Source organism: Vespa mandarinia, chromosome 15 (genome assembly GCF_050613455.1).
Source record: "Vespa mandarinia isolate Hongniang chromosome 15, ASM5061345v1, whole genome shotgun sequence".
Classification (NCBI taxonomy): Eukaryota; Metazoa; Arthropoda; class Insecta; order Hymenoptera; family Vespidae; genus Vespa; species Vespa mandarinia.
Window position 1 is genome coordinate 721,500 of NC_140824.1, and position 26,588 is coordinate 748,087.

At 26.4% G+C, this 26,588-nt stretch overlaps 8 protein-coding genes and 1 non-coding gene across 17 annotated transcripts; 6 read left to right on the top strand and 3 right to left on the bottom strand.

Moving 5' to 3' along the window:
• Positions 1 to 110: 110 nt before the first annotated feature.
• Eps-15 (Epidermal growth factor receptor pathway substrate 15) lies at positions 111 to 9,314 on the top strand. Of its 6 annotated transcripts, none has more exons than XM_085661538.1 (14): positions 111 to 423; positions 873 to 917; positions 1,023 to 1,256; positions 1,331 to 1,603; positions 1,903 to 2,118; positions 2,201 to 2,361; positions 2,428 to 2,587; positions 4,890 to 5,135; positions 5,519 to 5,581; positions 6,328 to 6,671; positions 6,789 to 6,984; positions 7,097 to 7,219; positions 7,288 to 7,614; positions 8,053 to 8,576. In XM_085661538.1, the coding sequence occupies exons 1-14, from the start codon at positions 367 to 369 to the stop codon at positions 8,164 to 8,166; spliced, it is 2,559 nt and encodes an 852-aa protein (XP_085517664.1). In that variant the 5' UTR covers positions 111 to 366; the 3' UTR covers positions 8,167 to 8,576. The 6 variants fall into 6 exon arrangements, with proteins under 6 accessions (XP_085517664.1, XP_085517662.1, XP_035741053.1 ...); XM_085661536.1 differs by having other exon boundaries at positions 112 to 423; positions 8,433 to 9,314; XM_035885160.2 differs by having other exon boundaries at positions 113 to 393; positions 8,433 to 9,313.
• LOC146872510 (Ig-like V-type domain-containing protein FAM187A) lies at positions 2,697 to 4,607 on the bottom strand. Its single transcript, XM_085661445.1, has 9 exons — positions 4,589 to 4,607; positions 4,319 to 4,499; positions 4,075 to 4,243; positions 3,685 to 3,973; positions 3,424 to 3,584; positions 3,174 to 3,355; positions 3,044 to 3,089; positions 2,940 to 3,001; positions 2,697 to 2,868 (listed from the first exon to the last, which is right to left on the bottom strand). Exons 1-9 carry the CDS (start codon positions 4,605 to 4,607, stop codon positions 2,697 to 2,699), a joined length of 1,281 nt encoding a protein of 426 aa, XP_085517571.1.
• A 2,979-nt stretch (positions 9,315 to 12,293) lies between the features above and the next one.
• Positions 12,294 to 12,868, top strand: GatC (glutamyl-tRNA(Gln) amidotransferase subunit C, mitochondrial). Its single transcript, XM_035885159.2, has one exon. The coding sequence runs from the start codon at positions 12,440 to 12,442 to the stop codon at positions 12,866 to 12,868; it is 429 nt and encodes a 142-aa protein (XP_035741052.1). The 5' UTR covers positions 12,294 to 12,439.
• On the top strand, positions 12,865 to 14,779 carry DNApol-gamma35 (DNA polymerase subunit gamma-2, mitochondrial). The gene is made up of 2 exons (XM_035885156.2): positions 12,865 to 13,413; positions 13,492 to 14,779. The coding sequence occupies exons 1-2, from the start codon at positions 12,865 to 12,867 to the stop codon at positions 13,933 to 13,935; spliced, it is 993 nt and encodes a 330-aa protein (XP_035741049.1). The 3' UTR covers positions 13,936 to 14,779.
• On the bottom strand, positions 13,964 to 15,797 carry KdelR (ER lumen protein-retaining receptor). The gene is made up of 3 exons (XM_035885158.2): positions 15,581 to 15,797; positions 15,247 to 15,436; positions 13,964 to 15,102 (listed from the first exon to the last, which is right to left on the bottom strand). Exons 1-3 carry the CDS (start codon positions 15,669 to 15,671, stop codon positions 14,745 to 14,747), a joined length of 639 nt encoding a protein of 212 aa, XP_035741051.1. The 5' UTR covers positions 15,672 to 15,797; the 3' UTR covers positions 13,964 to 14,744.
• A 265-nt stretch (positions 15,798 to 16,062) lies between these two features.
• LOC118449948 (uncharacterized) lies at positions 16,063 to 18,224 on the top strand. 3 transcript variants are annotated; one of them, XM_085661577.1, is made up of 6 exons: positions 16,063 to 16,187; positions 16,386 to 16,527; positions 16,625 to 16,820; positions 16,906 to 17,035; positions 17,106 to 17,339; positions 17,417 to 17,852. In XM_085661577.1, the coding sequence occupies exons 2-6, from the start codon at positions 16,409 to 16,411 to the stop codon at positions 17,548 to 17,550; spliced, it is 813 nt and encodes a 270-aa protein (XP_085517703.1). In that variant the 5' UTR covers positions 16,063 to 16,187; positions 16,386 to 16,408; the 3' UTR covers positions 17,551 to 17,852. The 3 variants fall into 3 exon arrangements, with proteins under 3 accessions (XP_085517703.1, XP_085517704.1, XP_035741077.1); XM_085661578.1 differs by lacking the exons at positions 16,063 to 16,187; positions 17,417 to 17,852 and adding an exon at positions 17,954 to 18,224 and having other exon boundaries at positions 16,247 to 16,527; XM_035885184.2 differs by lacking the exon at positions 16,063 to 16,187 and having other exon boundaries at positions 16,248 to 16,527.
• A 664-nt stretch (positions 18,225 to 18,888) lies between these two features.
• Positions 18,889 to 18,982, top strand: TRNAI-UAU (transfer RNA isoleucine (anticodon UAU)). Its single transcript has 2 exons — positions 18,889 to 18,926; positions 18,947 to 18,982. It is a non-coding gene; the product is annotated as a tRNA-Ile (tRNA).
• Positions 18,983 to 19,263: 281 nt separating this feature from the next.
• Positions 19,264 to 20,446, bottom strand: mRpS16 (mitochondrial ribosomal protein S16). The gene is made up of 2 exons (XM_085661543.1): positions 19,908 to 20,446; positions 19,264 to 19,675 (listed from the first exon to the last, which is right to left on the bottom strand). Exons 1-2 carry the CDS (start codon positions 20,028 to 20,030, stop codon positions 19,400 to 19,402), a joined length of 399 nt encoding a protein of 132 aa, XP_085517669.1. The 5' UTR covers positions 20,031 to 20,446; the 3' UTR covers positions 19,264 to 19,399.
• A 539-nt stretch (positions 20,447 to 20,985) lies between these two features.
• LOC118449943 (superkiller complex protein 3) lies at positions 20,986 to 26,327 on the top strand. Of its 2 annotated transcripts, XM_035885171.2 has the most exons (14): positions 20,994 to 21,136; positions 21,240 to 21,432; positions 21,518 to 21,888; positions 21,995 to 22,404; positions 22,597 to 23,064; positions 23,157 to 23,311; positions 23,389 to 23,524; positions 23,739 to 24,106; positions 24,192 to 24,511; positions 24,616 to 24,915; positions 25,020 to 25,277; positions 25,343 to 25,726; positions 25,806 to 26,076; positions 26,157 to 26,327. In XM_035885171.2, exons 2-14 carry the CDS (start codon positions 21,248 to 21,250, stop codon positions 26,296 to 26,298), a joined length of 3,768 nt encoding a protein of 1,255 aa, XP_035741064.1. In that variant the 5' UTR covers positions 20,994 to 21,136; positions 21,240 to 21,247; the 3' UTR covers positions 26,299 to 26,327. The 2 variants fall into 2 exon arrangements, with proteins under 2 accessions (XP_035741063.1, XP_035741064.1); XM_035885170.2 differs by having other exon boundaries at positions 20,986 to 21,432.
• Positions 26,328 to 26,588: the final 261 nt, after the last annotated feature.

A 26,588-nucleotide genomic window follows, 5' to 3' on the forward strand; every position in this document is an offset into this window, starting at 1 on the left:
TTCAAATACTTTTATTTATTGTGCCAATGTTGGCTAATATTGATATACATAGAAATTGGAACATTATATGTCTCAAGGTATGTTTTTATGTGTAGATCGCTTCTGAAGTAGAAGAGGGGATCGCGAATATCAGTGAAGTTTGCTACGAGTTAGAAACTCTGCGTTCCTTTAAAACGGGTAGACGTTGTGTAGTTTCATTTTTCTTGCACGCGTGCGTTATTTTGTTTGTAGGAAAGGAAGTGTGATTACGACGTTTGTCGACATATCCGGCGATAAAAATTCGTTTATAAAATGCCAATTAAAGTAGTGAAAACGACATGCTATCGATTGAAAGCCTGATTGGTTAAGCCAGTGTTCGATGCAAGTATGGCCGCCCTGCCATCACCCACGCAGGTACATCTTCATTTTTATATGTCTACCATGGTATAATATTACGTTTACTATGTTTATAATATAAAAAATGGCTTTAAAAAAAATTTTTTTTATTAGCAAAATATATCATTTAATAATTCAAGATATCTTACAATATTAGACGTTTTCGATTGATTTCCTTGGCCTGTTTGACAGCACCGATGATACTTTAACGTATCAAGAATGAATTTATCAGATTCTTTACATTAGCTCTTCTTTTTAGTCATTTTAATAAAAGGAAAAAAGAATCGTTAATAAAAAATTTAATTAGTCAAATCCTTACAAGAGATACAATTTCGATCGATTGTAAAACTTTCTTTTACAAATTCTTAATGCTTTCGGCAAATAATATTTATTATGTTCATAACTATTCACAAATACTTGTTTTTATTAGCAAATGAAGTGTTTTTTCTGATAAAATCTATTATAGTTTGTCATTATAAAATATTTCATTTTTATAGGTGGCTGGAAGCCATACTGCCATATATGAAGCATATTATAATCAGGTATATTTAGATAAGTTAAAATGATCAACATTTTTAAATATATAAATATCAATCTACTAAATAATTAATCTAATAATATTAAAAATATATAATATATATATAAAGGTTGATCCTAATGGATATGGAAGAATTGGTGCAATGGAAGCAGCAAGATTTTTGAAAAAATCTCAATTGAGTGATGGTATTCTCAGTAAGATATGGGATATGGCAGATCCACAATCTCGAGGATCATTAGATAAGTCTGGTCTTTTTGTGGCCCTTAAACTTTGTGCATTAGCACAAGCTGGACATGATCTAAGCATGAATAATTTAAATTTAGAGTTACCTCCTCCAAAGATGGTAAGATCTAATTTAAACAATTTAAATAAAATGTTTAATTTTATCATTTTTTTATTTACTCTTCTATATTTTAGGGAGATATTCCTATTGTACAACAAAAAAATGTTTCAAATACATTACCAATAATAACATCCATTAACAACGGAGATTGGTCTATAAAACCTAATGAAAGAGCAAAATATGATCAGTTATTTGACAGTCTCCAACCTTCAAATGGCTATATACCTGGAAATAAAGTTAAAGGTGTACTTATGGACAGTAAACTTCCTTTAGATACACTTGGAAAAATTTGGGATTTAGCGGACATGGATAAAGATGGTATGCTGGATAGACATGAATTTATAGTTGTGAGTATGCTCAATTCTAATAAAAAATATTGTTTTGTCAAGTACAAAGTTTTATTAAATGTGTGTATGTGTATATTCTTAATATTAATATCTTAATATATAAGTAAATAATTGATATGCATATATAAATTAAATTATTTATCAGTGATAATTTCTTCTATACAATGAGAAATGTAATCTAAAAGAACAAAAATATGTTTTTTAATTATAATTTTTTCATGATCCTTATAGTTCTATTGAAGATTAATAATCATATTTCAAGAGGATCATCCTATGTAATTTTAGTTATTGTTACACAGGCTATGCATCTTGTGTATAAAGCATTAGAAAAATATGCTATACCAAGTGTACTACCTCCTGAATTAATGCCACCTGGTAAAAGAAAGGACATTTCTATGCTGGTATCTAAATCACCTGTACCTATGACTGTACCAACAATGACACCACCACCAATTCCACCTTTACCGAACATATCATCAGGAAAAAATTTATCTGGTCCAATTGATACAATAAAGGTATTTACCAATTATTTCTAATATACTAATTCTATAAAACTTACATTTTTCATAGTATGATATAATATATTTTTATCTACAGTCTAGTGCACAGCCTTGGGTAGTTTCAGCTGAAGATCAAATAGCAGCTGATAAACTGTTTTTACAAGCAGATTTGGATATGGATGGATTTGTCTCAGGTTTAGAAATTAAAGATGTCTTCCTTCAAAGTGGACTTCCACAAGCTGTATTAGCTCATATATGGTATGTAAGATAATCTTATACATTAATCAAATTGATCTTATGATATTAATCAAAATATAATTTCAGGGGCTTATGTGATACATGTCAAAGTGGAAAATTAAATAAAGAACAATTTGCTTTGGCAATGTGGTTGATAAAACAAAAGCTTAGAGATATTGATCCACCAACAACTCTAAAACCTGAAATGGTACCTCCGTCTTTACGAAAAGGTGGAGATCTTATCATGGTAAGTACTTCAAAATTACTTCTTTATTTGAAAAAACATTTCTTTACTACTTTAATGTAATACTGAAATATTTACAGTAACTTGATGATTTAAATTTTTGTAATGTCATTTAATGTTTCGTAAATCGTCTTTTGCCTTTTAACACTCTCCAAATTACTATAGTAAATACAGAAATAATAGCAATAGTACCAAACATCATATATTGATAGTTTAATTTTAATTCTGTTTCATCGGTCACTATTAATTTTACTGTTCCTGCAAGTTGATTATTTTGCCAGCAACTAAAAAATTACATAAACATATAAGTATAAACATTTTCGATATTGACATTAACTATTATGAGAGCAAGTACCTATAAACGTTACTATCTGTAAATTTTAATTTTTTAAAAACTATACGCATCCGTGAATCAATAAATATTGTTGAATTTGAATGATATTTAATAAATGGTAATATTTTAATTCCAATTTTCCAAATTATTGGTGTTTCTATATTTAGATTTCTGAAATATTACAATTATTTTATTTAAGTTTTCTTATTTAGAATATAAACTTAAGTAATAAGATTAAAAGGAATGTTATTTTACCCTGGACATTTGATTTGTATTTTCTTATTAATTATTCCATAAAGTATTGTTCTTGTAATTTCTGGCGCTAAAGAAGGTATTTTTTGGATCATAGAATATATATTAGCACTATTATTTGCACTTTCAATTATTTTGCCAGCTTTATTATATACTTCAAATACTACATCACTTGAACAGTTTTTCTATAATAATAGAATATTATTATTTCATTAAATGTTTTAGAAAATAATATAATCATAAAAGACAATACCTTGCAATATTTAACCATCATTTCAATTTTCCTTTGTTTAATAATTATATGTTTTCGGATATAATATGGGATATATCTAAATTTACATGGCAATTTATTTTGGAATACATAAAGTAGTATTTCCATTATATATTGTATATTTTCACTTAAGTTGTCTTCATCTTAATGTTATATTATCATCCAATAAATGAAATTTTATATATAAAAGATATAATTTATATAATATATATTATTTGATATATATATCACAAATTTACATACCAATGCCAGCATGATATACAGGATTTTCTAATAGAGAAAGAGTACAATAACCATAACGAATTTTTATACCAACATTACCACATTTGGAACATGGGGACCAATTCATCCATGTAGTATATATTTTTAAGTTATATTCTGTTATTATTTCTGATGATGCAGCATGTCGTACTTTTGGTACTGCATTAGGATGAACAATATCTATGTCCTCATAACCATTATCAACATGCAAATAATAAAGTGTTCCTTTTGTATCTTTCATTTGACACCAGTACTGGCCATCTTGTTCTAACTAAATAAATTGTTATTAACTAAAATTACATTATATATATAATTAATTTCTGAAAACATGAATTTAATTTTACTTTAGTCTGTTGTTCTCAAAATATATACCTGAATGTTATACATTTTTAAATATTTATTATTTTGAGAAAATAATATGTGTGGGGCAGATTGAATTAATTCATTAGTAACATTATTATTGCTGCTACTATTAAAATACCATTCAATGGTATTAACTTCATATACTTCTAATGGAGAGATACATATCTCACACTTCAAACTATAAATTATATATAAGTAAGATTTTATTAAGATTCGAATTTAATTAAGATTCAGTATTATTTTTTATTCATACATTACTGATGTTCCTTCCAGTACTATAAGGGCAACAGGATGTAATATTTTCTGTGATTTAATTTGGGTATATTGCTTATTTAAACATGCATAATATTTTAACCATTGCTCTTTGTGTACTTGTCTAAGATTATTATTACTTCTTGGATATTCAAAATTTGTATCTATAATTCTGGTTGTACCTAAATAAGCATGTTTTTATAAAATCCAAAGTAAAAACTTACATATATCGATACTCTTACTGTATTTACTATTATATATGTCTCCTAACTTTGGAATTCGAAGATCATAACTTAAATTTATTGTAATTAATAATACATAAACCGCAAATACATTATATATTTTCATTATATTATAGTTATATATATCAGCATATGTTATTATTCTTTTAGCAATTGTTTCTATAACATATTGTAGTAATTTTTCATGGTTATGTTGACATATATATTTCAAATATTATTTTAAATAATATTAATTACAGGCCTTATAAAAAACATAATATGAATTATTATTAGTTTAAGAAATACACAGTAATATATAATTAATCATCCTTTATTACTCTTCTATTGCAGGAAAATAATAATATTTCGGGATATTCTAATCCAGAATTAGATATGATAAATAAGGATATAGCAGAGCTTACACGAGAAAGACATAGCATGGAGCAAGATATAGCTCAAAAAGAAGCTGATATCAAGATTAAAAATGGAGAAATTAAAAGTCTTCAAAGTGAGTTGGACACACTAGCTGCTACCTTAAAACAATTAGAAAACCAGAAGGGTGAGGCACAGAAGAGATTAAATGACTTAAAGGCACAGGTAAGTAGACAAGCAAGACAATTTCTGGCTTGGCTGCTAAATGTTTAGCTTGGCTTGTTAGAAATTATGACCTTTATAGAAAACTAAATTATACTGATTTAAAATTTCATGGTACTTTATGATTATATTATAACTGTACTATATTTTAGTTATATTATTTTTCTAATTATTAAAAATTACACACAATGGGTTATTAGGAATAAACGATACGAAAGATAATCGACTCGTATTGTCACTCATTTGATATTAATTTGTATAGTGATCATAATTTATATTTTATTACTTTTTTCTATTTTTTTTTTTTTTTTTTTTCTTTTTTTTTTTCTTTTTTTTTTTTCATCTCATCATGATTTGTTTTTGTCATATTTTTGTTTGGCTTGTAGACAGCTGATGTAGATAGAGATTTGAGTGAAGTGGAGAGCAAGATTTGCAAGGAACAGAAGAAGGTACATCAAAAATTTTCGTTTCTGATCAGGGACAGGTACTAATTCGATCAGTTCTGACATGACAGTGTTTGAAAAATAGACTTTGTTCTTGTTTTTAATAAATTATAAGCATTAGCAGTTCTAATTATGTTACAGTACGAGTTTTTCATCTTATTATTTCTTAGATTTCTCTTCTTCTAATCATTAATAAAAAAGTAAAAATATTTTTCTTATATTAATATTCTAATTAATTTATAACATTCATAACATATGCACAATAACCAAAAATATTTCAGATTTGTAATATTGATTTTAGGTCACAATTTTATCTCAATCATCTATTGCTTCTTTCTCTCTTTTTAAGACTGTATAACTAAAATGTGAACGAAATGCATTAATGTTGGTGTTTTTTGCTGCCTATTGTCTCTTCACTCACAGTTAATAAATTAATAAAAAATATAAGTGTATTATATTACTTTATATATTTTTAAGTATTGTAGCTGAAATATTATAGAATAGGTACATATAAATAAAACTAACTTTTAAAAAGAGTCTACTAGGATTTAAATGTTAATAGATACAAAATTATTTTCAATTAAATTAAATACCAAGTAGAGTAGTGAAGAATCAAGATTGCAATAATAATTTTATATTCCACGTATAAAATTCCACGTACAATAGTACTATCGAGACAAAAATACAAATCGAGATAAAAATAATAATAAAAAAGAAAAAAAAAATTCAATTTCGTTTATTACGAACTTTAGGTTGACAAATTACGACAGCAAGCTGAAGAACAAGAGTCAGTTTTACGTGCTCAGGAAGAAGAACTCAATTCCAAACGCCAGGAACTTGAGGGATTGAGACAAGAAGAACAACAGTTAGAACAACAACAGCATAAAAGCAGGGACCAATTAAATGAGCTTACGAAAAATTTGCAAGATACACAATTACAAATTAGTCAAGCGAAAGCTAAAATTACACATTTACAAGAACAGCAACGGCAAATGAGTGATGCTATTGCACTTTATGATTCTGCACTTGCTACAGCAGATGCCTCTCTTGTACCTGATACTAGTCTACAATTTAATCCTGAGATTGAAGATATAGAGTATGTATAATATATATTATATATTATTTCATAATATTTTTTATTAAGTCTCATAAAAAAAAAGAAGAAATCAAAATTATATAAAATTAATACATCTATAATTTCTAAATAATCTAGGTATGATGAAAAAGAAACCACAAGTGTGAATGAAGACAATAAAGCAATAGTTGATACTTTCACAAATGCAAATGGACCTGGTGTCTTTGATGGTTTTGATAGTCAAGATACTTTTTCATCAAAGAAGGCTCAAGAAGCTTTTTCTACATCTACACCTGATCCATTTGGAAATACATTCCCATCACAATCGGCAACGGTAATCTTTCTTATTAATTTGCCTTAATTGATTTTATATATATCTACATAATGTATTAATTTTGTGGATAAATATTTCTTTATTATTTTTTATAATTAGAATTTCTTTTCAGAGTGATTTTACCAATGATCCATTTACTGCATTCGAAAACACTAACACAGTAAAACAAGATCCATTTGATCCATTTGGAGATAGTAAAAGAAATGATCAAAAAATTGGTATAGCTGCATCAACGGTAAATCAAAATATTAATGTATTATTGTATAAAAAAATTCTTATCATCATTTAATATTTTTCATGTAGGTAACAAAAGATCCATTTGGAGATGATCCATTTGCAAATCTTCATGCTCCACCACGACCAGAAAGCCCTAGCCCTGCTCTTCCACCTAAGAAAGCTAAACAACCACCGCCACGGCCTGCACCACCGCGACCATCACAAGGTCCAACAGGATCTTTGAGAGCAGCTCCAGTTCCAGCTCCTCCTACTCCATCTCCCACTCCTGATCCATTTGCGAATGCAAATTCAGATCCTTTTGCTGTGCAACAACCAATTGGAGACAACAATAATATCAGTAATTTCACAGGATCATCTACAGGATTCGCAGATTTTGCAAATTTTGATTCAAAGGTATGCATTATAATAATTTTCAATCACAACATACAAATTTTATTTATTACATATCATAATTGTATTACTTTTTAATATCATATTTATCATATTTATCAAACTTTCCAACATTTTTTTAAGTATTTTCCTATGTCTTTCTGTTCATATTTAAAAGCATGATCTATCCCTTATCTAAATTAATAGTTCTTAGTATGTTATATAATGATTTTATTTTTATGGAAAGCTTGTTTTGTAGAATAAGATCGTTACGAACATTGGAATAATTTTTACGATCATTGTTTATTACATATTCATTTTAAAAAAATCAACATTTAATGCCATTTATTGAGTTATAAAATATGGTTGAACTTATTATTCCAGTATTTTAAACGATATTTTTTTTATAAGAAATGTATCATTATTAAGAAGAATTAATTATTTAATTTGTTTTACATTTAGGTAGAGGCTGCACAATTTTCAGTTTATCCACCGACTTGCCTTGTGAGGCATATTATCAACAAATTTATTTGTTTACAATATGTTTTCTTACACGTAAAATTTGTTTTCTTATGATTTGCTTATAATAAATTTTGCTTTCATATCTTTCATTTAAAATGTTTGAGTTATATCAAGGAATAATATTAATTTAATGCAATATTTGATATAGAATTTAAAGAAATTGTAACTCAAACATTTTAAGGTCATTATTTTAAAAAATTTTTTAATCCCTATAATAGCAGAACCTTGGACCAGCAGATTAATGATAACTAGCGGTATTTGCGTTATTTCTTCTAACTTTCCAGTAAAACAAAACTGACCAGTGACAAAACCTGCTTTAGCCGGAATCTTCGCTCAATCGAACAGCGCCACCCAGACCAGTGAGTCGACCACATGCCGCAGTAACACTAATATCGAAGCTGCCGGACTTCACAGAAGATCCCTTCCGAAATTATCGATATGAAGATCCATTTAATATAACAGACCCTTTCTCCGATGAAGTAGAAGATTATAACGCAAACAAAAATACTACAATGAGCATGGTGGATCCATTTGGATTTGAATCTACATCAGTATCAAATACTAAGAACTCCTTAGTAAAAGGGTTTGATGCTGATTTTGGTAAAGCCTTTTCTGATCGAAATAGGAATATAAAATCATCTGAAGCGGATGCTTTCTCTAATGACAAAACCAAAACAATCGATATCGATGAAGCATTTTCTAACAAATGTGACAAAAGTGGAAGATGGCAGGCACAGGAAATAGCGCATAATTTAAGTGTTAAACTAAATCTTAATGATAAAAAAACGAAAAATGATGTTGATAACATTTGGAATGGTACGGCACCTCTTGCATTAACAGAAGATGAACAGCTTGCTTGGGCAGCTAAGCAAAGTCTAAAAACTGAAGAAGAAAGACGTAGGCTCAAGGAACAAGAAGAAGCTGAATTAGCTCTTGTTCTTGAACTAAGTAAACGAGACAAATCTGGAAAATAAAATTTTTTTCTTCATTGCGATAATTTATACTATGATTTACCAAGTAGTATATTTTTTAATCCAATGACTTACTGACTTTTTAAAGAAGTAATAGATAAAAAATATATATGATTTCAAAATTACCATCAGTGTTTTTAGATAAATTAGTGAAGAATTTTATTTTTAAGATTACGTATAAACATATGTATAATTAATATTTAATTTACCATTATTATTATAACTATTATTATTATTGTCATTATTTTATTATTTTTATTATTATTATTATTATTATTATTATTATTATTATTATTATTATTATTATTATTATTGTTGTTGTTGTTATTATGGGATCACACATTTTCGTAAATATGATTTATACTGTAACCAACTTTAAAAAGAAGAAAATTCTCGTGATTTCTGTTGAAACCAAAGGCTTGTATAATAATGCTTTTTCACTGAATTTTTAAATCATGATGAATGTTTGAGAACGTTTCTCCTCTTTCTTCCTATTCATTGTATTTTATCAGCTTATCTAATACATTAAAATCTTATGAAATTAATTGCAATTTTGCAATGATAAATTCTAAAATAATATTGATAATATTGTCCTAATAAATCATAAGCTACATGTATACACATGACTCAACAAGGCAGTTAAATTTAAATATATAAAAAGGATAGAATGGCATATTATTGGATCGACAATAAGATGATGTATGAATATTGAGAGAATTCATATACGTATCAGTATAGAAACCAATGCAGATTTAAGCCTGTTGAAAATTCTCTTTATGTATACTGTTAATATAAATTTATGAATAACGTCAAGATAATACTTGAAATCTTTCTGATAGCAGTCATTTGTAATATGTACTGTATACATTGTTTACCTTTAAACAATAACTTGAAAAGTTCTTATATTGTTGTAATCTTTCCTGTTATTAAGAAATGAAAATTACATATAAGGAAAAAGTTAACAAGCAATTCTTTAGTAAAAAAAAAACAGCACTGAAATGTTGATACAGTTTTTGCTATTTTAAAAATTATACTAGCATTAGGTTAAACTGATGTTGTAAATCTATGATCGTTTAAAACTTCTATCCAATTAAGGAGTTTTGTAATTAGCTTTAAACACACTGTTAATGAGTCAATATCTTGTAGATTGCTCAAGATACATTTGATAAATAAATGCAATTATATTAGTTGCATGTAAACTCTTAGGACAACGATGATATGAGAATGCCATTTAACTAAATTTTTGGTCTCTTAATATATCCCAAAGAATAAGGTGTTCAGATTGTATTTTTGTGTTTGATTTAAGATATTAACCATTTAAAATACAGGAACGTGTTTATCCTGATCACATCATTAGTTGTTAATTTCGCAGTAACGATGAATTATATCTAATGTATATATATATAATTGTTGTCTATATCATTTCATGATATTAATATAGTATCGAAGTTATGATTGTATGGATAAACTACTGTTGCTATAATACTTATGATAAAGGATGTTTCCTGCAAACGTTAATCAAGATAAAGTAAAATAATAATACTGTAAATTTCATAATACTCGTGATTTTGCAACAAGTAGAGATAAATAATCATAATTTTAATTTGCGTATTAATGCAAGTTTATTGCATCTATTGAGGTACACCTATATGCTCATGTGTTATCATTGAGTACTGAAGCCACTATTGCTATATTTTAAGTTAAAAACACTTTATAATGCTCACTATAAAAACATAGAAAACAATTTCAGTTTTAATTAATAGTTTTAATGAAAATCGATATATTGTAAACAAGTTTAAGGAAGAACTGAAATTGACTGACAAATAATGAATATAAATTATTTATGTTGTGAAATGAACAAAAGATAGATGTGTTATAGAATTAATGTAGCAATCGTATATTTCTGAATGAAGCTTCTAATAATCATTGACATATACGTATCGATGCGATGAAATATGTCTCTTTTTTACGCACACATGGATTCATGTGCCGCACGCGGAGAAAAAAAGACGAATGAATGAATGAGACGAATAAATGCGTGAGAAAGAAAGAAAGAATCCGGAGAAAAATAAAATCGTGCTAGAGAATTCGATATTGTTATAGATATATAAAAGTGCATAGTGTGTGAGAACCCAGTATTTATCTTAATGTATACTGCTTTGTGCCATGCAAAAGTATAAAATTCTACTGAAAATTTCACGCTCGGCAATATCGCTATTATTAGGAAACTTAATCATGAATTATTTTGTTATTGCTTTCATAGCGATATTATGATTTGAAACATTGATATATTTCATAAATGCAACGTTATCAATATTTTATACCATAATACAAAAGTTAATCCTTGGATAATTATTTATATGTGAATATATGAAAAGTATATGATATACGATAATGTAGACAGATTTAATGAACAATAATTAATTGCCGCATAATCATACATACAAAAAAAAAAAAGAGAAAGAAAAATAGAAACGCTTGTAATATTAACAGTAAATTATTAACGATCCGAATAAAATGCACTAAAATGATGTGCGTTGCTTGCCTAATATACAAGCATTTTGTTGAATATATCAAATAACAAAATTTGCATTATATTCCCAAAGCGTTTTCATTTTTAGTTAAAGAGAAATGTCCATCACGTATAAATGTCATAAATCTTCCAGAAGTCTACAAAAAAGAACCAAATAAACTTGGAAATCATGTAATAACAAATCCTAAAGAAAATCTATATATTTTTAATTTAATTATGCCATCCTATCTATCTCAATTCAGGATTGAACTACCTATTGCATGCATTTGCAATAAAGAAACAATTATTTATTGCACATACATAGATGATTACGCATTTTGTTCTAAATTTGTTTAAACAAATTATTTGATATATAGAATAAACGAATAATAATGTCAATGTGAAATGTTATAAATATAAATGTACGTTAAAATTGGAAATTTTTATATTACTTTCAAATACTATGAACACAAATTCAAATTTGGTTTCTGGTCGATGAAGAAAACAACGTTAGAAATGTTAATTTTTCAAAACTTGTCCAAATATTGGAAAGAAAGTAGAATTGAAAATTAATAAGTTAATTGATAAATAAGAAAATATTTCTTATTATATTAACACGTAAAATTTTCTAATTATTTGGGATATCATATTCAGATTAAATATACATGTATTTAGAAAGATTCAAGGTTACATGATTCAATGATAGATGGCACAATAGATACATACGATATCTATAACAATGCGTGTCCAGTCTTCCGAAGTTGGGTTGCTTGCATTATTGAAATAAGTGCCGATGGATTAGTATGTTTGAATTTTTTCTTTGTTGTTAATAATAAGTGATTAAATGGATATTTTATTGCAACTTTATCGATGCAGATGTAATTCATTTTTAAGATTAAAAATAGCATCTTACCGACATGTAAGTACTTGCGAAAGTACAGTGCTCAAGAAATTAGATCAAGCAAAGATTAGCGAGTCTATCATAAATAAAGAAACGATAAATAAACTTGAAAAATTATCCTTAATTGGATATGATAATGATCGTGGTATTGCGATCTTAAAAGCAGCTGTGAATTTTTCCGAACGTTTACGAAATTTTGAAATACCTGAAGAAGTTCAACCACTGTACAATCCTTTAGAAGAGAATAATTTATATTTACGAGAGGACAAGGTGCTGGACATTAATAATCGTCGGGAAATTTTAAAAAATGCAGCAGTTTTAGAAGAAGAATATTTTATAGTACCTTTGCAAAATCTTAAGAATAAATCATGAGTATAGAACATGTTCTAAAAACTATAGGTACAACATTCATAAACTTCTCTAAGAATGGATTCACTTATGGATTGCAAGGTAATATGCTTCTTAGAAATCTGGAGGCACATTGGTTTTTACATTGTGTCACTATGTCACCATACAATGTTTTTGTAACTACAACAGACAGGATTAAACATACTGTACAAGTATTAAATAATATGAATATAAATGAAATACCTTATGGACTTGCTATGATAGAAGATTCCAAAACTTCTTGGAATCAATTAATTTGGCCATTAGAATATAAAGTGACCTCTCATAAAATTGCAAAGGCTATTACATTCGCACATAACTCTCAATCAAAAGATTTATTTTATAAAAAACAAAGAGAAAGGAAAATGTGGTGGCGCAAGCTTAGTCAAAACCCTTCAAGATTTCTACTTACAGAATCGAGAAAACTAAAAAATCGTGAAATAATTGACATTGAAGTATTATTTCCTTTTGGTAATATTATTGTAGAGTCCATTATTTATCAACACGATGTACACAAACTATTTGTAGAGGTATTATCTTTTTCATATAACAAATATGTAAAATCTATATAACCTAGAAAAATAGTTACCTAATTAATCTATTTGCAGGCTACAAATTCTAAATATGATATTACCGATGTGCATATAATTGAACATGTTGCTTCCTTAGATTGGGGTTGTTTGGCATTACTTTCTGACAGTTATGAAGATGGTAAATCTAATCAAATATTGTTACATCCAAAGATTTCACCATATAAAGTTGCTTTTTGCATTGAAAAAGAAAGTAATGAAACAGATTCAGATACAGAGAAGTTAAGTCGTTTTATAATATATTTAAATAATATACTTAGAACAAAAGGTTTTGAAACTATATTAGTGAATACAAAAGAAGTAATTGAAATGTGCCTAGTTCCTTTTGTTGTCATTGTAGGTCAGACTAGTCTCAAAAATGGCATAATACACATTACAAGTAGATCCACGACTCTTGCAGAAGCAATTCATTTTACAGATTTGGTAAAATATATTGCTTTGCGATGTAGTCATTCAGCTTAACAATAAATCAATATCTGTAAATCAAGTCTTCTTTTTATTTTTTTTTATTTTTCTAAGATTATACTACTAGTCTATATGTATTTTTTCATAGTTTCTCATTCAATAAGACACTTGTACAATAATTTTCATAAATGATGTTGGATAATAAAAAAAATTATAGAATTATTTTGAACTTTATTCTATTTTAGTTTCTGCTTATTTAAATAATACGTTTTACCAATTTAGTAATTTAACAATGCAAAGTATAACCATTTTGCACTTCACTTTTCAAGAAATACTTCTCTGGTGGAAATTACAAAATACCTGTATATCACCTATAGTTTATTTAAATTAATAAACTAAACTATTCTATATTATGATAGTCATATTTAATTAATAAAAGTTATAACAATTTAAATGTTACAGACAATAGTTACACTTCTATTTTCCTGACTGGTCTATCCAATATCCAACTTCACTTCTTTTATATCTTATATGGACCTATACATTGTCACATAAGTATCTCTTCTTTATAATACAAAGGTGCCAAATGCAGTTTTGATGCGCGAGAATACATTTTTATGCAGGATTTCATGTCTTATAAAATTTAGTAACAATGTAGAAAACATGAATACTACAAAAAATGATTATAAATCATGCGTGATAATGAATAATGAATAACTCGGAATTTCAGGAAATTTGGAGGCATACTCGTGTGCGTGTGCATACTTCTGTCAAATATAATCAACTCTTAATAAAATTCAAATGATGATTATGTTGTGACTGACAGGCAGTTTGATGTACTTTCAAAGAAGTATGTTAGGATCCGGTTAAGCAGGTAGCTGTAGCTTTTTGCCTTTCAGTACTTTGGTAATATAGAGGTAGAAAAAATCACAATAAAGAACTGTTTGAACCAAGCCAGCGACAATTGCGATCAAATCATAATGATCTTCTGCATAATAACGGTAAACCCAATTTAATAAATATAAGCCTCTATAGGTACCTAAAGCAAAGAGATAATGACTGGTAATGCTCTCTGCTTCGCCTGTTTTGGAGACAAGAAATAATTGTGGTAATATTGCGAAAGACTCCAAATAAATGCTAAAGGTCCATAAAACTTCTACAACCGATGGTTCATGATTGATCAATAAAGCTAGTACAAAGGTAGGTAGAACTAAAAATTCAATTCTGAAACATACAAGACACACATTATTTGTTAATAAAACATGAAACACACAAAGTGTAGTTTATAATCATAAACTGTTAAAGATTATATATATATATATGTATGTGTATATATATATATGTATATATATATATATATATATATACCTGAAAGTATCATGATTATGATCATATGTAGCCTTAAATTTCATATACATTAGATAAATCGTTGTATATGATGCTGAGAGAAATATAATCTTCATAAAAGTGTTGTAGGCTGAAATGTATGTGTTTACCAGATCTAGATATCGTGTCGTGTAAACTAGTGCAAATAATATTTGCGATTTTCCGCTGATACCTATATATCATTTGTATTAAATAAATTATAGATAAATATTGAATATTGAAGAATAATCAATAAAAACGTGTTAAAAGTAACAAAATATTAGATAGAGAAATCATTAATATATCATGGTTAGTATTGAAAGACGACAATACAAACCGGCACAACTTCGTGTTTTCCATATTTTTAATAGCAATATAATTATGGCTAAAAGGTGCGATAAGTCACCTAAGAGGCGAAAAATGTTCATATCTTCGTTTACTAATCACTAATTCCTTCACACAAAGGATAAAACCACACAGTGCACCAATCTCTTAACGCATCTAAATATGACGTGGCTTTAGACGCTGCATTGGCAGATGGCCGAACGATTAGTACTATTTCAGCCGGAAGTGTATACGTACTTATGTGAATGAAACGTCCTCCTTTGTTCTTCTTAAATACCATTTACAAATGCATTTAAATATAAGAAACACCTTTATCTTTGAGAATATTTATAAATATTTTCATTTTCTACATGATAATCTTAATAATTTATTTAAAAAAAAATTATATAAAGAAGAAAAAAATTCCTTGTAGTTTGATTCGCCCGCGCATTGTTTCCACAAAATGTTTACCAATAATATTTTTACACCGCGTTGGGCGTATTAATTTTCATGCCAATTTTTCGTGATCGTTATTTAAATAATATATTTTTTGTTAATAAAATCTTCTTAATCACGCCGAATTTTTTTCAAAATATTATCTGTTGATACATCTAAAAATAGTATGTATAAGATATATTTTAATTGTTAATTATTGATACAATTTTCCATCCAGAGATTTTAATTTTCAAAAGTTTGCGAAAATTAATCTATATGATTACTAATCTTGCCAATAGATGGTTACTGTATGGTTACTCTGCGAAGTAAACAATTTGAATAGGTTGCAAGTAAAATCTGAAATTATTTTTATTGTTTATTAGTTTATTAGAAGTTGTGATGAAAAATGGAAAATGCCGAATTAGAACGAATAAAAATAAAACTCCTTAAAGAAACATCTGCTTTGGAAAAAGAACTCAAAGAGCAAGAAAGCATTGGACATCAACAATTATCTTCTTTGGCCGAGTACTATATATATATACATATATTCTTTTTTTTATTTATAGATAAATATATAATAATTTTTGATAATGTTAATATTATACAATTGTTATTTTTACAGAAATGCAAAAGAAGACTATATGAATAAATCTTCATTGGAAGAAAATAATAAATTATGTGATTTTTCACATCACCTAACTGGAATAATGTTTAAAGATGCGAAAAAAGATTGGATTGATGATAAAATTTATAAGTATACAGCTAATGTAGTAACCAAAGCTATTAGCTTTTATTTAGAATTAACCATGGATTTGAAAGTATTGATATGGAAAATTCCTAAAATCTTATTTATATAGTAGGGTATAAATTTAGTTAATTTATTACTATATATTATTTATTTAGGATGATCCTGATTTCGAAGTAATTGATATAACTTGTCACTTTATGGATGTTCCACCTTGTTTTATGTTAGAGATGACACCGTGGGTTCAATTTCTTGCCAAGTTAAAAAATTTCTCCTTTTTTATGTCTGGTAATTCAAATATTAAATTACTTATTAAGTTATGTAAAATAAGAATTTAAAATATTGTTATGTATTTCAGCAATCTCTGATTATAGTCAATATAATGTTTTGCGCAACAAAATTGTAAATTCTTTACATACTAATAATTACATAAATTTTTATGACCATGAAGAAGGAAATGGTGGAATTTTATTAGATCTAAGATCACCAAAAAACCCAGACCGGATATATCTAAAATATCAATGGTCATTGAAATTTTTTGAAAAAACCTGTCATATAGAGCATTATTTTACAATAAATGCTACGGAATTTGGTACTGATACAATAGTTCCTTAATTTTGTTATATTGTTATTACCATATATTTTTTTCTTTATTTGCAATTATTTTAGGCATGGAATTTGTTGAAGCAAATACTTCATTACTTAAGCAATTTTGCAAGTTGAATCTCAAGAAAAAAGATCTAATTGAACTGTGGGCACAATTATGTACTGCTATTGACATTTATGAAGATAAAAATATATGAAATATTCAATGTTTAGATATATATATATATATATATATATATATATATATATGTATATACACACAATTCTCCATTTATACGATAGATTTGTTCCTGAAAAATCCATATGAATGAAAACCGTAAAAAGAATACAATGCATATAGAAAAATAGAAGAATAATTCCAGTGTGAAAACTCTATTTAATTTTATTAATTTTATTAATTTTATACTACATGTATAAAACTTCAAAAATTAGTATGTATCAACTCTATCACAACTTTCATGAACAATTCAATTGTAAATGAATCACATTAAGGCCTAAAGTCTAAAAAAAATGCCTAAAAAAAATGATGCTTTATTCTAATGTTTTCTCTTTACAAACAGAACGATGACTGCCTATATGTATCATTCTTTCGCTTTTTAGCTTGACTCTTACACTACACACAAAAAGACGCAACCCAGACAAAAGATTAAAAAATTGAGAGGGTTCTCTAAAATTAAAGTTTAAATACATATGTACCGTTTTAGGAAATTATATTTATAATGGAAATATGCTTTTAACAGAATTGAATTTAAACTAAAATATTTAAAATAAACATTATTTAAACTGTATTAAATTAAAATATATAGTAAAAAAGTAGAGTTGTTTTTGTTTTTTAAATTATATTATTCTAAAGTCGTGTAAAAAAAAAATTGTGTAGAAATAGAATTAAATGTATTAATAAATAATAAGAATTGTATCAATACATATTTTATAAATTGTTGTAAACTTTTATAATACAATAATCAATAATTGTGTTTTTATTACCCTCCAACATCCTTTACCCATATTAATTCATTGTATAGTCATATATACTAAAAATTTACATATAATAAAAACGCGTTAAAAAAATTAGTTTTATGTAATAATATACACAAAAATTTTCACTTTATAAAAATGCAAAAATATTGAGGTAACTCTAATAAAAGATTTTACGATTAATTGTAAATTATAGTGTGTTCTTACAATTATATATCATTAATTTATATGAGGATAAAATGACTTATAAAATTTAATATGATAATGTTATATCGAAATTTGTAATAATTTTGATACTTTATTAACGATATTATGTAAATTAATTCAAGATTATTATTATCGTTACAAATGAATTTGACGATGGAAAATATGCATTATCAAATGTACATTTTATTTTAGATTCTTAAAATGATTAGTTCTACAGCATTTGTCATTTTTTATCTAATATCTATTAATAAGGATAGTAATATAAATTATCATGAAAGTTTATAATTATGAATTAACAATAATTTTAATATATAGTGCAATATAAGATATAATAAGAAAACTCAAACCACACGTCCCCAGTGGCGCAATCGGTTAGCGCACGGTACTTATAAGACAGTTACTCTGTGAGCAATGCCGGGGTTGTGAGTTCGAGCCTCACCTGGGGAAGGTTTTTTTTTCTTCTTATTTTATCCTTAGAAAAACTTACACAGATAATAAGAATCATTAAATTATATTAATTTATTAGTTGTATAAAATATTTTATTTTATTATTAATTATTCTTAAGTTTTAAACATAAATGAATTTTGAATTTTATTGAATTACATATATACCCGCATATTCAATGAGAGAGAGAAAACATTCATTAACATTAGAGATTTTAATTATTTTCTTTAAATTATTAATTATTTTCATTTTCATTAATAAGTTTATTACATTATATATAATATACTTATATTCTAAATATGATTTTGTTGTAAGTGTGTGATTTCTTTATCTAATTTTTAAAAATATTTACAATTTTTAATTGCTTATTTTTATTCATATTACTTATTATTTACAATACATATAAAAAAAGAAACAATTTAATTGGTAACTGCTTGTTTTTCTTCTTCATTTACTTTAGAGTTTTCTCTAGCTTTTCGATTTCTCCATGCTTTCATATAAGTCCTTGGATGAATGGGGAAGAAACCAGCTAGTCCTAATAACTCAGCTACTGGTTTAGAGACAGATACTTGTTGTCCAAGCCAATATTGTATTCTTTCAAAATTAAATGAAACTAATTTTTCATTGTATTTATTTGGAATTGGGTCATAAGAACCTAGTTGTTCAATAGGAGCCATACGTTGTCCCAGTTTTGTCTGGAAATTATATAATTTATTGTATTTGAAGATGACAGAAGTATACGTAAAATAATTATGTATATAATTCTTATAAAACAGTATCTTTAATAAAAATAATTAAGAACTCATGTGAATATTTATATTATATTTTAAATATAATATTATATTTTTAAAATAACTGAAATATAAATCATTACTTTGATTTTCAACTTAAAGATAAAATAAAAATACTAAATGATTGTTAACTTACATCTATAACAACAATATGATAAAAGGGTCTGTTTGTACAACCATATCGGACAAATCTAATAGATTTTTTAAAGTTAGTTACAATTCCTGTACCCGAGGAAGGATGTAATGGTAAACGAGGCATTTTGCAAATCTAAAATCTTTAAATTAAGGTTATGTTGTTCTGCTCTTAATATTTTCATAAATATCTCTTTTTCTTCTCTTTCTAGATATATAGAAAGATAGATATATGCAGGGTGTTAATATACTCGAGTTAAATAACCAGACTTAAAATAATGAGTTTAGGATCTCAAAATAAGAAAAATTTTCCTTTGCAGATATGTATGCTGCAGACGCTTCGGTCAAGAGGTATTGACTATATGAAAGAATAATATCAAAATGTCTCTGTTTTGTTTTGAAGAAGGCTTGTATTGTAAACAAAGCTCCGTCCATTCATACCAAATAATTGTTAGTTCTTCATTGAATGCTTTCGTGGCATGAACTAGAAAATCATGCTTTCATTTGTCTAGTGAATATGCTGATATATCATGATCGATAATCTCATCGATAAGTACAACGCGTCTCCAGGCTAGAGATTATGTATCACTTTAAATAAAATATTGTATAATTAAAATTTTGATTATTGTAAAGGATTAAAGAAAATAAACCTAAATTATTTCAAAATTATTCATTCCTAATAATAAACTTTATGGAAGTTAATATCTCTTGAACGAAACGTTTGCAAGTATACTTCTAAACAAAAATTTTTGTTTTGAGGTCCTAAAATCATATTTTAAGCTTAATCATTTAATAGGGGACACCCTGTATAACTATTATACATTATTAGAAAACCAAAGGAATTATAAATCTCTACGTAGCTTTAATTTTTATTTTAGGATATATTGAAGTAAGAATATTTCTGCTTCTAACGATTATACTAATAAATATTAATTAATATATTAAATAAAATGTGTAATTATAATTTCAATTAAATTTATACAATACAATTATCAATCATATTATAAAGTTGTTAATGGTTGGCAGCATTGGCTACCGTGGAAATTGCTTTAAGTATATATATATATATATATACATATGTATATGTGTGTAATTTTTATTATTTATTTTATAATCAGTTATTTTTTTATATAGTTAAACAATGTCCTTTCAGTAATATTTTTCATAAATGAATGTAATTATTATTCGATCTATATAAAAATGTCAGCTGAAAGTAAAGCAGTATTACAAGAAGTACGAAACTTATATAAACAAAATGAATATTCAGAAGCAATAAAGAAATGCAAGAAAATATTAAAAAAGGATAAGAACAATTATCTAGCACTCATTTTATTAGGTGCTTCTATGCTTGAAGTAGAAGAATGCAAATCTTACACTCCAGCAGCCTTCCAGAAAGCAATTGATATACAACCAAATAATCCGTTGGCTTGGCAAGGATTAGTAACGTATTATGAAAAGGAATCAAAGAATAATTGTAATGTGTTAAATCAGCTGATTGAAAGTTATTGTAAACTTTTAGAATTAGACAGGTATAAGTAGTTCATTAACATAACTTATATAATGATTGTATTTGTTGATTTTAGTTTTATATAAATATTATAAATTTACTTTCAGTGACATGTCCAATGCTTTATCCATTCTAGAAAAAATAGCTAATCTTCTTTTATTTAAGAAAGATAGTTTAAACTTAAATCAAGGCATTGAAACATTAAATTGTTTACGTAAAAAAGTCAATGAAGAAAAGCAAAGTTTAATTAACAAAACTTTGGCATATGTTTTAACAGAACAATATGATAATATACTCCAATTTAAAGACATATTAGAAAATGTTCTAGCAAATGTGATAAAAGATACTAATGTGGTTAACAAACAAGATTATTATAGAAAATATTTAAAACTTTTATATACATCTAATAAAATAATTACATTATTACATGAAGCTACACAAATGCACGAGGAATTTGTACAAGATATTTGCCCTCTTGGTATATTAATATATATATTAAATATTAAATATATATATATATATAATATATATATAATATTAATTATATATATTAAATTCAATTATCTTTTACTTTATTATTTCAGAATGGATATGTAAAGTTTACTATGAAGAAAACATATATAATAAGAGAAATGTAGATATTAATATTGTTCCGTTCTATGAATCACTTAGAAAACTTGATAATGAATCTGAAGCTGGTATTCTAGCTGAAGCAATACATTTAGACTCATGTGGTAATTTAATCAAATCACGTGAAATTTTAAATCAATTAGTTTTAATAAAACCACAATCATTTCATGGGTATGTTATGCTGAGCAAAATAAATAAGAAATTATATTGTTGGGAAGATGTGGAAAGTGCCTCAACAGAAGCATTAAATCTTATAACTCGTAGATCTATTATGTGGTGTAGTATTCAAGTATTATTAATTGAGTCACTTAGTAGAAGCAACGATGTAGAAAAGTGGAAATTGGCTGAAAAATTATGCAAAGAAGTAAGATTTATTTTTAGTGTTAAATTGCATGAGTAAATGCTTTTGTTTACACACGTTATGGTATAAATATTTTCATATTTATTTGATTAGTTTTTATATATAAATCAGGAATATTGAATATATTGAATCTATAACATTCTTTTTTATCTCTTTATCCAATAATATATATCAACATATATTAATCAAAAATAGATGTTGGCAGAGAAATCTTCAGTGCAACTAAATCTTTTTCTTGCACGGATCAATGTGTTATTAAATAATGATGATATTCTTGATGAATTGAGTAACTTGGAATCAAAGTCTGATACAAGAGTTGAAGCTGTCATTTTACGAGCATTATTTTTAAAAAATCATAAACACTTAGAGGAGGCCGCAGATGTTCTTGGATCTGCTCTAGAAACTTCAGAAAGTTGGTCGCTGCTTGGTAAAATATATTGGGAGATGGCAGATTATAATCATAGTTTGATGGCTTTCTTAAATAGTGTACAAGCAGATCGTTATAATTGGGAATCTTTAGTTTATCTTGGACATTATTATCACGAACATTGTAAAGATATAGAACGATCAAGAAAGTGCTACCAAACAGCACTACAGATTAATCCCAATTCAGAACAAGCTGGTATTGGTTTAAGTACAACATTGAGATTACTTAAAAATAGTGTATGTATAATATTTCTGTTGAATATGAAATAAGCTATATTGATTATAATACATAATGGCAATTTATTAATGAAAATATTTCTTTTTTGTAGGAAGCTAATATACAATTGTTGCGAAAATTAACAGCCTATAGCAGTGGTCCTAAATGGGCATGGTTACAATTAGGTTTATATTATTTAGATAGAGGAGAAGCAACTGAAGCTATTAAAGCATTGCAACATGTCATTAGAGCTGATCCCGGTGATAAGTATAGTATAAACAACTAAATAATATATGTTCTTTTACTTTTATTAAACACTTAATTTCAATTTCTACTTTATTTAGTCATGGTTGGGAATCTTTAGCAGACGCGTATTGGTCACGAGGTGCTTATAAGTCAGCTTTAAAATCTTATCAACGAGCATTAGATTTATGCCCCGGGTCTTTATATTCTATGATACAAGTTGCAAATATTAAATTGGTTAGTATGATTTTGTAATTTTAAAGAGTATTAATGTGTTAATGTTTAATACATGTTAATGATTAAAAATGTTTATGTTCTATTATTAAGTTTTGCACGATTTGTCCTTGTCTAGACAATTATAATAACATGCATTTTTCTTACTGTGAACGCATTATTATTATATAAATATATTGTATTACATAATTATTTATAAGAAATTTTCTTACTATAGATCATAGGTGAATTTGAAGAGGCTAAAGAAGATTTTAAACAAATATTGAGCAATGAATCACATTATATACCTGCTCTAAAGGGTCTTGCAGAGACATGTTTAAGTTTAGCAACAAAAAATATTTCTCATCAATTTCTAGGACGTGCTAGAGATAATCTTCAACAAGCAATAGAATGTTTAACAGATGCGGTTTTGAATAACTCTAAATTATCTTGCATTTGGAAGTTACTTGGAGATGTATGTTATAGAAGTGCAATAATGTCAGAAAAATATAGTTATCTTCAAGTTATGCCTTTTTTGATAAACCGTAAAAGTACCGAAAAATATATTATTATTAGAAGAGTAGATTTATTTCTATTATCAACAAGGTATGAAATATTTTTATATTTTGGTTAAATATTCAAATTTTAATTTAATACTAATCTAATATATTTATGGAATTTTTAATTTCAGATCTTATTGTCGTGCACTATCCCTTTCTAAAGATTCTGCATTATTATGGCATGATCTAGCTTGCTGTTACTACGCTCAATTGCTCTTAAATCCTTCCATCGATCGTAAAGATATTGCAATTAAAAGTCTTTCAGCTGCTAAATATGCTGTAAAGTTATGCCCAACATCATGGTTACATTGGAATATTTTAGCAATTATTTGTATGACTTCGGAAATAAAAAATTATGCCTTAGCACAGCATTCTTATATTATGTCAATTAGCAGAGAATCTAACAATGCTTTAGTATGGTCCAATTTAGGAATTTTATATTTATATATTGGTAATAATAAATAAATATATACACACACACATACACAAATATATAAAATTATTAAATATTTATATTAGAAATTATTTTATAAAATAATTATTTGTTCATTATAGGAGATATATACAAAGCTAATGAAGCATTTTGTCGTGCCCAACGAGCAGATCCAACAAATATGAATAGTTGGATTGGACAAGCCATAATTGCAGAAAAAATACAGTATCGTGAAGCAGTAGATTTGTTTAGACATTCGGCACAATTAGGATATCATAATGAAGCATGTTTAGGATATTCTCATGGAGTACTAACATTATTGTTAGATGTTGATACTAATAAATCAGACCCTTTGTATACTTATACCATAGAAAATATGCATGCTGTATCAGTAGCAACAGATTTGCTTACTTGGTACATAGGTTGGTAATTATTAAATTTATAGTCATTAGAATTTAATTATAAAATTATTAATCATTAATTTTGTTTAATGCAAAAGACTTTTTAATATTTTAATAATTTACAGAGCATAATCCGAATAATGCATATGCGCTCAACACTTATGGATTATTGTTGGAAAGACAAAAATTATATGTATCAGCAGCAGAACAATTTACTAAAGCATTACATGAATGTAACGAAAAGGAGAAAGATTTTATTTGTATAAATCTTTCACGAATTTTTATACGTCTTAACAAATATGAAGAAGCTATACAGTTATGTAAAAGTGTAAATAATAGTACCTTCAATTCACAATGTCATTTAGCTTTATGTCTTTTTAAAGGTAAGTATAATTTTCTTTTCTTTTTAAGATACATAATCACAATTTATTTATTTGTAAAATTACAGCAAAACGATATGAGGAATCATATACTACTTATGAAGCAGCTCTTCATTGGTTTGCCAAAGAAGAATCAGATAAAGCAAATACATTATGTGCTATGGCAGCTATGGCTCATATTTTTCAAGGAGTAGATGATGTTAAAACTTTACTCTTCCAATGTATATTGATTAAGCCACCTATGATAGCTGGTTTTTTAGCAGCTGCCTCATTGGGTATATTACATGGAGACTTAAATTTAACTGCTCTAGTGCTGAATGAATTAGAATTATATAAAAATGATGTAGAGTACAGGCATCACATCACTGCTTTGTCTGCTTATTCAAGCCTTGTCCAGAATAACGTAGCCAATGCTATTAATGTTCTATCAAAGATAACTTTTAGATACCCAAGTAAATATTAATTTAATATATTTCAATATTTAAAAAGTCAAATAAAAGATAATATATATAATTATGTGTAAAATTTTAGATGATGTGAATTGCTGGATAAATCTTGCTAGAGTTTTATTTGAAATAGATTTAACGACTTTCCATAAATGCGCAGAAAAAGCATTATATTTAGGTGGAAGATCATCTTCCAATAATATTGTATATGTGGTCTGTGCATCTGCATTAAGTGCTTTAACTACTGAAAATGTCACTAATGCATTGAGAAATGTTCAGAAGGCAGTATTTCAATTTCCTAATGAAGTTGAAAGTTGGGCAAGTTTTATCGCTGTACTTGTAACACGATATATAAAGTAAATAATATATAAATAAAAGTTATATTTTGATATGTTATAATTATATATAGATAATCGGAGTATTGATATTTTTTCAGATATATTGACACAGAGACTAATCCAGGTGTTAAATGGGTAATTGGATTGATAACTATAGTACAACAGCAACTTTCTACAAAACAACAGATATCTTATTGGTTAGAAAAAAGTAAAAAGAAATTATTAAATATATCCAAGTAATAATTCTTTATTTATACATTATATTAAATATGTATAAAAAGACAATAAAATATACTTGTATACATAAGTTTCTATATTTAAAACAAATATTTATGATATTAATTATTAATATTTAATATTTAATATAAATATTTGAAATATTAATTATTAATTAGTATATTATAATGGATAATATATTATAATGGATAATAATTAAATATGTCAATAATTTTACATTAACTGAATAAACTATCATATTTGATCATCACTACATTTACATTCATGTAAGATATGTAGTCTATCTTTAAGGG